Raw genomic sequence first — 13853 nt, forward strand, 5'->3', positions numbered from 1 at the left:
ATTACCATTCAACCAACTGCCGGATTTTAAGCCCAGGACATCAGTTTTAAAGCCTGATATAGCTCTGACTAGAGCTTCCCATTGTAGGAGAATACGACAGGCTGGTTTAGCTTTATCCGAAACCCACCTCCCCCGATTAAGTAAAGACAATGGAAAGCCTATGGATAGAAAGCCAGGAAAGGAGCCTTTCTGTACAAAGTATAAGGTAGTCTTAGTTGATGGTGACGTTTATCAGATAAAACAAATTTCAATAAGATATTCATAAGATGAGATAAATTTCAATAAGACTTAAGCATATTTTTCATGTTGAGAAATCCGGGCCTAATATTAGACTAAGGTAATTTGCAAATTATTGTTCACAAAGACGTCACTTAACTCAAAAGCTCACTGGAGTCAACCTTGACACAGTTCCGCGCTACTGTTTCCGTTCCACACTACATACAATCTTTCACACATCACTTACATCCGTTCTACACAACATGTCTAATCAAAGGCGTTAGTGAGCACCGCGCAGCGCGCTTATCAAGGGTATGCATCCACGTTACATTGATACACACTCGTAACAATCAGGAACATCAATGTAAAACAAGGCGTTTTTTTAATCAGGACTCCTCAGTCCAGTCTGGTTATCTGTTCTACTACGGGAACTGAGTCCATGCATCCATGGTCCCGTCTTCAGAAGCCTCGTGACCCATTCATATTCCATGAGTCAAAGCCTTCGTCGTGTCCTCCTGACTTGCAAAGAGCAAGAGCTTTTATTTTCCTTTCCATGCCGTGCCGCCCAAACCAAAATCCATAACCTGTGGGCGTCGCGCGGCAACGCTCGTGCTCTCCGATCTGTTTAGTTATTAAAACAGACATAACCGTCCTGTTGACCATTAACCTTTGTTCCCTCCAGCTGTGCTTATTGCTCTCCCTCCGGTCCCCGTTCCCAACAGGGACCAGCGAGCAATTCGTGACCAGAGAACCGAGAAATCCACTTTTGTCTATGTGTGTGCACGGCGAAAACATGACCCTCTATCGTGAATGCGTGAAAAATGCCCTTGGGGTAAAGGGGATAACCCCAGGTAGACGGCGGAAACATAATATTCGTAATGCTGTGTCAGATCTGTTGGCTCACAAGCCTAGATCCGTCTGCATCACAGCGTGCTCCCAACGTCTGAAAGCTCCCCACATCTCGGTCTAAGGGTATCAAGCGACGAGTACGCCGAAATCAAAGAAACGCAATCTATCAGATGCTTCGTGAAATCCCTGGACCGAACCGAATACTGCCTGTTGCCAGTAGCGATGGCATTCGTCTGCCACAGATCATGGTGCCGCCGTGTCGTCCAAATGCAAGTCGTGCATGCAACCAGATAACATCGAGAGAAAAAAAAACATAATAGAAAATTCGCAAACAGGTGATGCTGCAGAATGCGTCCGCTAGCATCGTTCCGCACCTGACAAGGTGTGTAATTCTCGATGGTGTCGAAATGGTTACCACCAAGAAGACTGAGCTCCAGGGCCACTAGGGTTACCATAACCACCACCTCCGTAGCCACCGCCGCCGCTGTAGCCACCACCTCCGTAGCCGCCGGAGCCACCGAAACCGCCTCCACCATAGCCTGAGCCCTGAGAAGGAGCGTTGAAGCCGCCGCCGCCGCCGTTGTTGCCGCCGAAGCCGCCACCACCACCACCGCCGAACTTACGGAAGTCACGTGTTGCACCGCCACGGCCACCACCACCACGAGAACGACCACCACGACCACCACCACCAAAGGAAGACTCGCGAGCAATGGTCTCGAGGAAAGCAGGAACCTCTTGATTAGCTTCCTTCAGGAGATCCATAAGCTCCCGGACAATTCCGCGGTTGCCCCGGTTGAAGAAAGCGGTCGCAATACCGGTGTTTCCGGCACGACCGGTTCGACCGATTCGGTGAACATAGTCATCAACATCAGTAGGAAGATCGTAGTTGATAACATGCAAAACATTTGGAATGTCCAAACCTGAGAACGTAGTTAGTTCTTATTCTGTTTTTGTATCGTGGTTATGAACTTACCTCGAGCTGCGACAGCGGTAGCGACCAAAATCGGGCATCGACCGTTGCGGAAAAACTCAAGAGCGCGCTCACGCTCACGCTGGGTACGGTCACCGTGAATGGAAGTAGCTGGGAAGTTCTGGTTGATAAGGAAATCTGAAAGCGAATCGGCCATACGCTTGGTCTCGACGAAAATCAGGGTCAGACCATTGGCGTTGGAGTGAAGGATATCCAGAAGAACGGAGCGCTTGTCAACATCTTCTACATACTCAACCTTCTGGGTGATGTTCTCGGAAGTAGAACCAACACGACCGACAGAAAGGAAGATATAGTCCTTGAGGAAATCGCGGGCAAGCATCTGGATATCGCGGGGGAAGGTGGCCGAGAACATGAGAGTCTGACGGTCCTGAACTTGGGGCATGTCCTCACCCTCGACAATGCGGCGAATCTGAGGCTCGAAACCCATGTCAAGCATACGATCGGCCTCATCAAGGACAAGATACTTGATGTTCTGCAGGGAGATGCGGCCTCGTTCTATGAGATCGACCAATCGACCGGGAGTAGCAACAAGCAAATCGCAGCCACGCTCAATCTGTCGGAGCTGGGAACCAATGTCGGCACCGCCGTAGACAACGCAAGGTCGGACCCAAGATCGGTAGGCGAACTTTCGGGACTCCTCAAAAATTTGGGAGACAAGCTCGCGGGTAGGGGCAAGAATCAACGCGGTTGGGTAAGCCTTACGCTGACGGCCGAACTGGCCAGCGGCATTAGCGGGCACGGGAGAAGGGCCGTTGAGGAAAGACTGAGAGAGGATGGGGAACAAGAAACCACCCGTCTTTCCGGAACCAGTCTGAGCACAAGCCATCAGATCACGACCACCCATAACGATGGGAATCGAGTACTTCTGGACAGGAGTGGGAACCTTGTAGTGAGCGAGCTCGATGTTGCGGCAAAGATGCTCGTCCAGAGGAGGAGTGGTGAACTGGTGAACAGGCTCAGGAACCTCATGACCAGAAGCCTCAACGGGAATGTCATCGTACTTCTCGAAGTTGATACCAGTGTGCTGCTTAGAAGGGTCGTCGGGGGTACCGAAAAGCTCGCGCTCGACACGGGGGTTAGCCGGGCCAGGAACGTGCTTTCCATCGCGCCACTGGCCATCACCAGAGCCGCGGGCAGTGTGACCACCGCCGCCGCCAGAGTGACCATCCAAGTTGCCGCCACCACCGCTGTAACCACCTCGACCGCCCCAGCCGCCTCGGCGGTTGTTGTTGTTGTTCTGGTAGGTAGGAACGTCGTTGCCCCAGTTGGACTGACGGGCACCATAGTTTTGGCTGTGAGTTGTTAATGACCGTTCCATCAAGTGCATCTAGATAAAAAAAAACACTTACTTAGCCCAGGCACTGTTGCCGAGACCGTTGGGACCAGGTCCAGCAGGAGAAGGACCACCGTTCATAGCGGGAGGACCACCCTGAGGAGGGCCACCCTGGCGGCGCATGTGAGGGGGGATGTAGGATCGTTGACCCTGAGCAGGGCCCTGCTGGACGCCATCATTGAGGGAGAGACCACCCATGTTGATTTGATCAGCCATGATGACAGTCGTGTTTCGGATCAGAATAGTCGTGGAAAGATAGTTGGGTCGTAAAGACGCGTAAAATCCGAAGCCGGCGAATAATACTCTCAAATGCGAAAGAGAGTGATGGTGTTGTGAAATTCCCGTCGAAAGAAAAGACAGGAAAAACAAGAGAGAAAGAAACGGAAGACCAACGCTTCCAATAATTTCCCGAAATAGATTACTTTTGAGCACAAACAAATGCCAGTGCTATGCAATTATCCCTCGAAGAACACGCAGAATCTTCAAAGGAGAGACGAAGGAAAGACAGAGTCTTGAGAAATAACACGGATGGAGGGGGGATGGAGGAGGTTTGTGGGATGAAGGGTTTGTTGTGGGAGGAAGAGGGAAGAAAAGGGACAGAGTTGAGTGAGAGAGGCGAAAGAAGAGTGGGAAAAAAAAATTGGTTGATGTGATCAAATAGGCTTAGTGCGGGCATCTGTCGAGTTCAAGATTTTTGGAGGGGGGTTGCTCTGCGGTGAAGGCGGGTGGGAGGATTTTAGAGTGAGAGTGGGTCAGGGAAGGCCGTGAGTGGGCGAGGCGAGCTTCGAGGTCTCCGAGAAGTATCTTTTGGCCACCGCTCACGGCAGACGCAGCCAGTGAAGTTCGGAGTTTGGTGGGTCGACCTCGAGAATGCTTGTCAAGAGGCTTGAAGTGGCTGGGGCAGGAAAACAGAAAAGTGACTAACCGGGTACTTCTGACGAGGAGCACACTAGCCAAGACGTAGACTCTTCTAAGTGGACGAAAGACTTGTCCTGAATCGCTGTTAATGGTGTAGACGTCAGAATCTCGAGGACCCTGTTCTTGCTATGAAACTTACACAGTACCTAGGTATTTAGTGAAATGGCGGGCACTAGTTGATTCTGATCTGTATCTTTTCAAAGCCTAAAAATTGCGTGGGCTAGCACGGCCAGGAGAGGGAGGCAATTGCAGAAGGGCAAAGAATTCGGGTGGAAGCACGCTTTGAGTACCTTGAGGCAAGGGGGCAACACTTAGAAACCGTGGAACCTTTGGTACTTTACCAGTACCTCTATACTAAACCAGCGGGATTCGATTCTGGGGCGGGCTAACAGCCCAGATGGGCTGGGGCAAGGTGGGTTGATAGGGGACCTAGGGACTTCAACCACAGGTGATGACGATTGTCGTCCAGTAATAGGTATATTTTGGTGCAAGTTTTACTTTGATTGTGAGGTATGAGAAGGTAACAGCCTAGGACACCGAGGTTGACAAAGACCAAACAAGGCATGGCCAACGCAACTACACATCTAAGTACGAAGAGAAAGCAATACATAAACAATTGACTGGTGGCCACTACTAAGGTAGGCAAGTACTACTATTGACTTCAGGTACTGGTGACACTGTCGAAGGTCCTGCACTCTGCCGGGTCTGGCGTCAAAACCAGGATCTAACTTATCACCAGATACTTGAGACTCAGCATGTCTCGGTAAATGTTTTTAGGGGATAATTCAAACAATTATGGACACAGCAAATGCGTCAGTTTCTTCAAACAATCTTGTCCTAGACCACTGAAAAGAATGTGTAACATAGGAACATACAGGGGTATGCAAGGACCCTGAGCTTGTCCAGTCAGCCCTGGTTTGGTTTGGCTGCGTTGTAACAGCTAATGGATCCCATATAAATAAAGTAAGTTGGATCGCGGAAACCTAGAAATCTCCGATAAGCGGGACATGAACGATCTGACAACTAGGAACAATACGACTGAGAGACATTTGACGTGCTAGGCAAGCATCTCACCAACCTCAAACATCGACGGCCTGACGAGTATGATTTTACTGTTCCTCTTTTACGTGCGTGGCCGCATCCAGCTTGTCTAGAGCCTGTAAGCAACAGCGGGAAACACATCCAACGAAAACTAGATAATCGATGGTGAAGTATGAGGATATTAGGATAAAAGACCTAAACTGAGTCCAAAGAATTATGCGTTTATTTGATTATATATCTAGGTACCTAGTATATTCTTTGATTTTCTTAAACCTACTAACCCGAGGACTGCCTAAATACCTGACTAAGATCCCTCATGGCAAATGCCTAACTGTAAATCAATTTGGATGAGACCACCCTTTCGGATCTCCCAGGCACCCACACTTCAGTAGTCCAGATTTCATGACGGAGATTCTGGAAATCTCGAAAGAATCTGCTGATCATTGTAACCATCCAATGACCGATTGCATGATGAAAAACTCATATGACTGACGCAGATGTAGCCCTCCATCCACGTGGTCAGTAATGCTGCCCCCTACAACGATTCCCCATCAGCCTCGCATGCCATCTGGAGTCTGGGACCTGAGTTGGTGCGTAAGAGAGTAAAACAGCAACCTTACTGGCAGGACAGGGGTGCCTTTTTGAATGTTCCTTGGCCAACTTCATCGAGGCTCCACGATCGTGTTGTTCATACTTGTTTAAAGGACTAAATCTGGATACCGGGCACAAGACATTGGGCGCACTGGACGGGACTAGCTCGTGCTGCTTAGCCACGCTTAATGACCAAGATCTAGTATTAAGCTATGTCCAAAACACAAACTATTGGTTGAACGACACTGTTGTATGACTTCCGCGGAACATAATCAGATACTGTTTTCACGCATAGATATCAGTGTCAGACGTAGTTGTCTAGTTCATACTTTTGTGCCTCTTTATTCCGACGTCAAACTCTAAGATGTTATGAAGCCATGATGAACATCATACGCTCCTACAGAGTCAGCCGCGATGCAAATCCTCGGCCAGAGGAAGCATATGGTCTAATATGAAAGCACGAGATGCTTATTTTCAAAGCATATACAGAGTTTACGACGAATTATAATGTGCAAGTCATCAACTTGATCATGATATCATAAAAACAACATTTGTAGCTACGGAAAGATCAAAGACAATCTAATCACACTCTGGCTATCGCTCAAATGTCGGAGGCAGTTATTACTACCAGGAAGATGCCTGAACCACCCAAGAGTTGCAGGATGACACGATTGATACATGGCATACATGCTGAGATAGGCGGCTCAGATAGACCGGGTCCTGCTATAACGAAATGGCTCTCGATTCACGTTGACCCGACTATTGAGCAGATCGTCCGGAAGATGGTCTGGGAAACCTTCATGATGCAAGCATTAGCTTCTAATACCCATCTAGTAGTACAAAGTCATGTTTCCTTCTGTCTGTCGCTGGTCTCAAGCACTTTTGACAACCTTGTCATCATCAAACTCTATGTCAACAATCCCGTCGGCCTTGACCGCCTTCACCACCATACCCTTGAAGTCAATCGGTAATCGGCGCTTCAGCTCGTCGGTGCACATTGTCAGAATCTTGATGCCCTGATGCAGCGTGATATCGGGGTGATGATGCTTGTCGAGGATAGACAGGCAGTAGTATCTGTGATGTTGTTAATCAGCACCAGTCCAGGATCATTCATATAATTTGTCTCAAGGACATAATTTTCGCGAGAACGTACTGTGCGTATCCATGCGCAGCATAAGGAACATCTGCTAGCGACGCTAGATAGTCGAGCCAGTAGAGCGAGGGCTTGCCAGTGATGGGGTCAACACCACCCATGAGAAGGTTGACGTTGTAGGGCTTTCGAGATCGCAGACTAGTAGCTAGCTCTCCACGAACAAAGTGAGCAAGGCCAGAGGGAGAAAGATCGGACTCGTTTCGCATCGAGTAGAGCTGGGCATTTCGTTGAATGTATTCGGCGAATTGCACTGCGGAGTGAGCGTTAGCTGTCGTCATCGCGGAGCCTGTCGACGTGAAGCCAAGTCAAGTACCTGTGTCGCCGGCCTCTCCAGAGAATGCGAGGAGGGTATGCTTGTTGAGAGCTCTGGTCTTGTCATCGGATGCCTTGAGGATGGTGGCGCCCCGCATCGCAGCCTTGGATGCTGCAATGATAGTGAAGTCCTTTCCAGTGATTCCCAAAAGCACCTCCCTGTTTATCAATGTTAGGAAAGCCCGAAGCAATAGATGCAGCTTATGGATAGCCTACATGTTTAAGATAGTTTGTTTCGTAGTGGGGGAAGAGTCGATATGTTGTTGTGGAGGAATTAATCCAGGTAGTTCAGCCTTCTTCAAGGTCCAGTAGTAGCAACCAAGCAAGCAAGCTCTCCCATTAGGCTGTAGCGCTGCGCGTCGACACTTGCCTGGGAAGCTTCCCACACCAGGTTTGTTTGTGCCTCTCTCTACCGCCTGAAACGGAAAAACTCGACCCACCTGTCAAACTATGACTGGTCAGCTGAATGCTGGAGTATCAGATAGATTTTCCGCGATCCACTGCCGCTCAACTTTTTTTTTTCTGAGTCTAGAAATTTATCTTCAAGGCGGGTTCAAAGTCGTGAACAGAGAGCCAAGTTCACGGCGTCGCCACAATGTCGTCCTTTTTCACTGTTCCAGGTGCGCAGAAGAAGCGCAAGCGTACTGAGACGGTAGAGCAGCCAAAGAAAAGAGTTGCGGCTTCAAAATCTGCTGGAAAGACACATTCGAAGAATGCCGGCCCCACCAAAAAGCGAGACGACGAGTCTATCTCTGGGAGCGATTCAGACGATGACGAGAGCTACGACAGCGCCTCAGTCGCGAGCGACGTGGAAATGGAAGACAACGAGTCGGATGACGAGGAGGGTGAGACTGCCGCCGAGCGAAGATTGCGGCTAGCAGAGCGATACCTCGAGAATGTCAAGGAGCATGTGGACGAAGCCGGTTTTGATGCTGCCGATATTGACCGAGATCTGATCGCCGAGCGACTGCAGGAGGATGTAGCAGAGGGGAAGGGTCGAGTATATCGCCAATTGGCCTCAGAATTGGACTTTGACAACGCGTCGCGCACATTCTTCCGAAGCAACACCAATACCGTCACCGCTATCGCTATATGCGCCCCCTACATCTACACCACGACGAAGGATCTATATCTACAAAAATGGAAGACCCAAGATCTCCCACAACACCAGTACCCACAGACAACCAAGCGGAAGCCAAAGAAGCCCCCGGCGCCTCCGAGGAAGCGGCCTGAACTGGAGGCGTGGTTAAAGGGAAACACGACAAAGTCAAAAGACAAAAACTACCAACGCCATACTGACCGTATTCTTGCCGTTGCAGCCTCTCCCGACGGTAAATATGTAGCTACTGGTGGCGCAGATCGGAAGCTTATTATCTACGACGCCCATGCCCTCAAGCCCATCAAGGTTTTCACACATCACAGAGACGCCGTTACCGGACTCGTCTTCCGAAGAGGAACGAACCAGCTTTATTCATGCTCCAAGGATCGCACGGTCAAGGTCTGGAGCTTAGACGAAATGGCCTACGTTGAAACGCTGTTTGGTCACCAGGACGAAATTCTCGATGTCGATGCCCTCGCGCAAGAGCGATGTGTTAGCGTTGGTGCACGAGACCGTACTGCGCGTCTCTGGAAGGTCGCTGAGGAGACGCAACTTGTCTTCCGCGGTGGTGCTGTAGACAAGAAGTCGCGTCCCACGGGTGTTCACCCTCGATCTCTCCTCCACGAAGGTAGCATGGACCGTGTCGCCATGATCGACGATGATCTCTTCGTCACAGGGAGCGACAACGGTGCCCTTTCTCTATGGAGCGTGCAGAAGAAGAAGCCTGTGTACATCGAGCCCATTGCACACGGTATCGACCCGCCCTTAGAGCCCGAGGAGGCATCGGCCGAGGTGAACCCAGACCCCAAGATTGTGCCACCTCCTACACCCCGCTGGATCACCGCTATCCGAACCATTCCCTACTCTGATGTTATTCTCACTGGCAGTTGGGATGGTCATATTCGAGTCTGGCAACTTAGTGAGGACAAGCGCAAGATCGAGTTCCGTGGTGTCCTCGCCAAGCCTGAAGACCGAGAGAAGGAGTCCTATGAGGAGAATGTTCATGGCCCTCTCCATGGTGTGGTAAACGATATCGACATATTTGAGCGTGGCGACAGAGGCAAAGATGGTCTTTGCGTGGTTGTGGCCATCGGTAACGAACATCGGCTCGGCAGATGGAACCCTCCCGCAAAGGCTGGACGCAATGGAGGTTTCATTTTCGAGATTCAACGGATACAGCGGCCAGCGGTTAACGACACAAACGAGAGCTCGAATGACGATGAGCAAGATGAATAAAAAAGCATAATAGATACTTGACAATCAACCACTCAATAGACGTGGCGGAGACTGCAACTCACACCACATGTTATATATCGTTAGCATATTGGGGAAGAATAGGTCTAGGGACCGATGATGCTTCAGGAGTCGGGTGTTAAATAGGAAAAAGCCTTTGTGATGGGTATAAACTTTAATCATCTTTCTACACGTCTAATGCCTCTCTTTCGTCGTGTCAACTCCTCCCCTTTCGATTTCATGCCCCAAGCAGCCGAAACCTAGGTACCTGTAGTGGTGACATGATATGACACTTGGGATTATCTTAATCATACATAGCTATAGGGACCAACCCCCCTTCAACGGCCTATTCTCGTAAGCAAACCCGTCGTGTCATCACCAACGAAGACAGACAATCTTATACTGTCAAGTCGATAGACTGATCAACTCCATCATATTGTGGTCCTCTTGGAGGTGGCATTTCGTCCTCTATGCTTTTCACAACAGTCTGCTCGAGCTGAATGACTCGCTGGCTGTCTTGAGATCTTGGCGAGGGACGTTGTCTTGTTACTAGAGATACCGGTGGCGAACTGGTTTTCTTGACAGTAGATGAAGTGGCTGTTGGGCACATGTCGTCGGGCGAGTCTGGTAATCTATGTACGAATTCAGGTGTTGAAGGCTGCTTGGGCGTCCGCTCGTCGCGCGACCCTTCTGTGGTCAAACCAGAAGGCACAGGTGGTGCGCTATTGATAGGCGATGATCGAGCCGAATGATAAACATCTCCTGAGCTAGAGGCCTTAGACTCATTGCCCGAGTCCTCTCTGAGAGGTTGGACGAGCGATGGTTCATCATTTCTTTTGGGCGTTTGAGGCTGGCCTGGCTTCTCTGCAGAAGCGACTGCAAAATATGAAGAAGTGGTCCCTGTTTGTCGAGCCGCCTCAGAAGGCGAGCCACTGGCGTCGTTTACTGACGGGCTTGTTGCATAACGACTAACTTGTGGTGTCTCCGGTTCTCTTCGAGGCACCTGTGGCGAAGAGGCAGCTATCTGTGGTGAAGAAACGGGACCCTTTGTTGCCCTCCGTTGCCTCTTCATCTCCTTTTCCTTTTCCAGACGCTCATTCTGTTTCTCTTGACACTCGAAGAGAAGATCCCTCACCTTGGCACGGATCTCAGGGGCGTTGATTTCCCATTCAGTGTCTTCTTTGTGAAGCAGTCTTCGAACAGCCTCGTCTGGATCCTTCAGGAAATTTTCCATGTACCCCAGGACATAAACACCACAGTCGCAGAAATTGTCCTGCATCGGAATGCCCCGGGCAGTCATGCCACCGGGTACACCAGCGATCTCGAAGCCCTTCTTGTGCTTTGCTTCCTCAACGAGATAGTCTTTCAAACACCTGCAGGTTGGTGGATGCGATGAGCCTAGCGAGTCGAGCGTAATAATTTTTGGATCGTCAGTGCTGAACTTCTGATTTCCTCCAGTTGATTTTCGTTTGCTCGTTTTGCCAGGAGTTACTATGTTCGCCGTATGCTTGTCACCAACTAGAGAAGAGTTACTGTCATTAATTGCCCGGCTTCTGGTTGAGCGGGTAACTGCGACATCTATAGACACAATGGAAGAATTTCTTCCAGCAGGAGGATTTTCCACAAGATCCATTACCGGGTCATTATCCTCAACAATTATTGCATCTTGTGGACTTGAAGACTGCTTTTTGTTTTTTGTCTCCGCTTTCACCTCTTGTAGAAGACGAGGTGCATTATAGATGATGGCCAGATACCAGTGCGCGTTTTCGTTGACCGGAACAACAATGAACTCGTATGACAGCAGTTCGACTCGGGCAGTCCAGGCTTTGACGCCATCATAATTGATCTTGCCGCGATTCGATCTTAGCTTCTCGAAAAAAAATGTACTAAAGATGTACACCTTCTTTAGGACCTCTGGCTGCTCTTTCTCAAGCTGGTCTTGTAGGTAGCGAAGATAAAAGCTGATGATGTTGTCGTTAAGAAATTCGCCTTCATCCAGCCGTTGAATATCATCTTTATCAACTGTTGCCCGATTTTTTCCTGTTGGAGGCCACACCAAAGATCTGTGCCATTTCTTCTCCCAACCAGGATTGCAAGCCGTCCATGGTTTCGGGGTTCTTTCATGTCGAGTTTGTGGAGATTGCCTTCTTGTTAAGTGCCGAGTCTCGAGCCCTTGGTTGCGAGTGAGCCCTGTATACAAATCATCGGTGTCTAGTGGTTCTATTTGCACGTCCTCTTTTGGCTGAGACATGCTCTGCATCCCGTCCTTGAGCTTGCTTTGTTTCGAGGCAGGAAGGCCAGGCGAGACAGGATCCCCTAAGAAAGGATCTCTGTGGTGTTGAGGTCTGGCAGCGTTGGCTCTATAACTATCATCCAGTAAGAATATATCGGATGCCTCCACCGGGCTTGCCCTGCAACCATCGGCCTCTTTCTTTACGCGACGGAATATTGCATCCAGCTTGTCTCTGAGAATTATTAGTTTATGAGGAAGTCATGAAGTTTCGACAAGCACTTACACGTCGCATTGAACGAGGCCTGGCAAACCGTGCAACCAGCAAATAAAGAATGAGGCATCTGTATCGCTGACAAATTTGAGTATAAGGGTACCGCAGGAGATAGATACTCTCGACGAGCGGTTAATGACAACAATAGGGCTATTAGTGTTATTGTGTCTTACACGTTTGACTGACGACCGCAAAACTTGGAGCCAGGAGAGGCTCCCGCTATTCTGATGTATGGGCTCGGCAGCACTTGGACCAAGTTGAAGTGTAACTGGCTCAATATCGTCTGCTGGAGAAAATGAGTATCTTCCACAGATCGCAGCCTCCAAGGAAACGTTCTTCAATGCTGGCCCCTTGGAAAGCAAGGTTTCGCGCCCCGGAATAGTTTTTGTCGGTTTGAATGCGGTAGACTGTATGTCACCCCGTTGGAGTCGCGGTTGAGAAAGTAGCTTCGGGAAACTAGGCTTCTTGACAGTCTCTCGGCTTGCGGGAGCTCCAGGCGCAAGCTCATCATCAGACTGTGGGAAGACCTTGAATCGCTTTGGCGCACTCTGGGTGTATTCTGTTGCTGGTCGCTTTGGCTGAGAGATGACATCAGACGTAATGTTGGCCGGTGGCGGACCGTCCTCATTCTCTGTAGCTAAGTGGTCTGGACTCACAGGGGGATGTGAAGGTTGAGGAGCAAGGTTTCGGTGCGCAACAGCAGTCGTATCGTCAATCTCGATAGGCGAAGAGGATGCTTTGGATTCGTGTCTCCGTCGTCGCCGGGTACGTTTTACGCTGTTCTGACGGTGAACATTCCGGTACTCTTGCTGGTTGCTCGTAGCTCCTGCATTCCTACCGAGACTGATAATGCTTGAGCTATCGATAGTTTCGACCATAGAGTCTTCTCGGGTCAAGCCGTCATACTTGTGTCGCGAGGTTTGCGGTTCTTCGTCTTCGATTGCTTCTAGTGGTTGATGAAAAGGGCCCGTAGGGAAGTAGCGGGCCACATTCGCATTGGATAATCCAGGTACGGATTGCTTGACTCGCTTGTTTGGTCGATCATCTCGAGGTTCAATATAGTAACTTCTCGATTCAGTAGGTTGCCCACCACCCATCGAGCTTCGCGGTTTCTGGTCATTGATCGCTCTCTGCACTAGATATCAGTAACTGTCCTAGTTTTTGCAAGCGCAGTAATAGACTGACAATCCGTGATTTCATCTTCGCTTCGTCACCCGGAGCTCTCCAGAACATGTCAGCAGGGAAATTTCGCAAGAGTGGACAAAGAGCCTACCCATAGTCTGGGAAAGAGTTGGCGTTGGAGTAATAGCGTGCGAGAGGGCTAAAGCGAATTAGAGCGAAGCTCAGCGCAAGACACAGCGATATGGAAAGGAAGGAAGCAGAGCAATGCGCACTCCCATCGAGCCTTTTTCCTCCACTGGTCACCTATTGACGAAGGCTGTGCGTGGGCCTCCAGCTTTTCACCCTGGCAGTTCACGATGCGTCAGGCTATGAGGCGGACATCAACAGCTGCTAGAAGTTCGTGCAGCAGATAGTCGGGGTTCCCTGAGTTACAGGCCGGATCGTCAAGTATTTGGAGGAGCACAAATTTTCATGAGTAAAGAACCGGGAGT

At 49.8% G+C, this 13853-nt stretch overlaps 5 protein-coding genes across 5 annotated transcripts; 1 reads left to right on the forward strand and 4 right to left on the reverse strand.

The window, feature by feature from the left end:
• Window positions 1-1912: 1912 nt before the first annotated feature.
• On the reverse strand, window positions 1913-3706 carry BKA55DRAFT_173609 (P-loop containing nucleoside triphosphate hydrolase protein). The gene is made up of 2 exons (XM_046185016.1): window positions 3406-3706; window positions 1913-3348 (listed from the first exon to the last, which is right to left on the reverse strand). The coding sequence occupies exons 1-2, from the start codon at window positions 3603-3605 to the stop codon at window positions 1998-2000; spliced, it is 1551 nt and encodes a 516-aa protein (XP_046055120.1). The 5' UTR covers window positions 3606-3706; the 3' UTR covers window positions 1913-1997.
• A 718-nt stretch (window positions 3707-4424) lies between these two features.
• Window positions 4425-5591, reverse strand: BKA55DRAFT_555161 (uncharacterized protein). The gene has a single exon (XM_046191625.1). It carries the CDS (start codon window positions 4915-4917, stop codon window positions 4693-4695), a length of 225 nt encoding a protein of 74 aa, XP_046055121.1. The 5' UTR covers window positions 4918-5591; the 3' UTR covers window positions 4425-4692.
• Window positions 5592-6811: 1220 nt separating this feature from the next.
• Window positions 6812-7562, reverse strand: BKA55DRAFT_501231 (nucleophile aminohydrolase; the record flags this gene model as incomplete). The annotated part of the gene is made up of 3 exons (XM_046186811.1): window positions 6812-7013; window positions 7093-7342; window positions 7406-7562. Coding segments are annotated over 3 exons (609 nt in total), but the record flags the coding sequence as incomplete, so codon positions are not given.
• A 231-nt stretch (window positions 7563-7793) lies between these two features.
• On the forward strand, window positions 7794-9936 carry BKA55DRAFT_173880 (WD40-repeat-containing domain protein). The gene has a single exon (XM_046185017.1). The coding sequence runs from the start codon at window positions 8000-8002 to the stop codon at window positions 9737-9739; it is 1740 nt and encodes a 579-aa protein (XP_046055123.1). The 5' UTR covers window positions 7794-7999; the 3' UTR covers window positions 9740-9936.
• A 197-nt stretch (window positions 9937-10133) lies between these two features.
• On the reverse strand, window positions 10134-13337 carry BKA55DRAFT_589732 (uncharacterized protein; the record flags this gene model as incomplete). The annotated part of the gene is made up of 2 exons (XM_046194989.1): window positions 10134-12201; window positions 12253-13337. The coding sequence occupies 2 exons, from the start codon at window positions 13335-13337 to the stop codon at window positions 10134-10136; spliced, it is 3153 nt and encodes a 1050-aa protein (XP_046055124.1).
• Window positions 13338-13853: the final 516 nt, after the last annotated feature.

Source organism: Fusarium redolens, assembly GCF_020744475.1.
Source record: "Fusarium redolens strain MPI-CAGE-AT-0023 chromosome Unknown BKA55scaffold_2, whole genome shotgun sequence".
Taxonomy (NCBI): Eukaryota; Fungi; Ascomycota; class Sordariomycetes; order Hypocreales; family Nectriaceae; genus Fusarium; species Fusarium redolens.

Coding starts and splice junctions, on each gene's coding strand:
- BKA55DRAFT_173880 (XM_046185017.1), top strand. CDS start 8,000: ATGTCGTCCTTTTTCACTGTTCCAGGTGCGCAGAAGAAGCGCAAGCGT.
- BKA55DRAFT_173609 (XM_046185016.1), bottom strand. CDS start 3,605: ATGGCTGATCAAATCAACATGGGTGGTCTCTCCCTCAATGATGGCGTC. Junction 3,349..3,405: donor GGCAACAGTGCCTGGGCTAA/GTAAGTGTTTTT, acceptor AACAACTCACAG/CCAAAACTATGGTGCCCGTC.
- BKA55DRAFT_555161 (XM_046191625.1), bottom strand. CDS start 4,917: ATGTATTGCTTTCTCTTCGTACTTAGATGTGTAGTTGCGTTGGCCATG.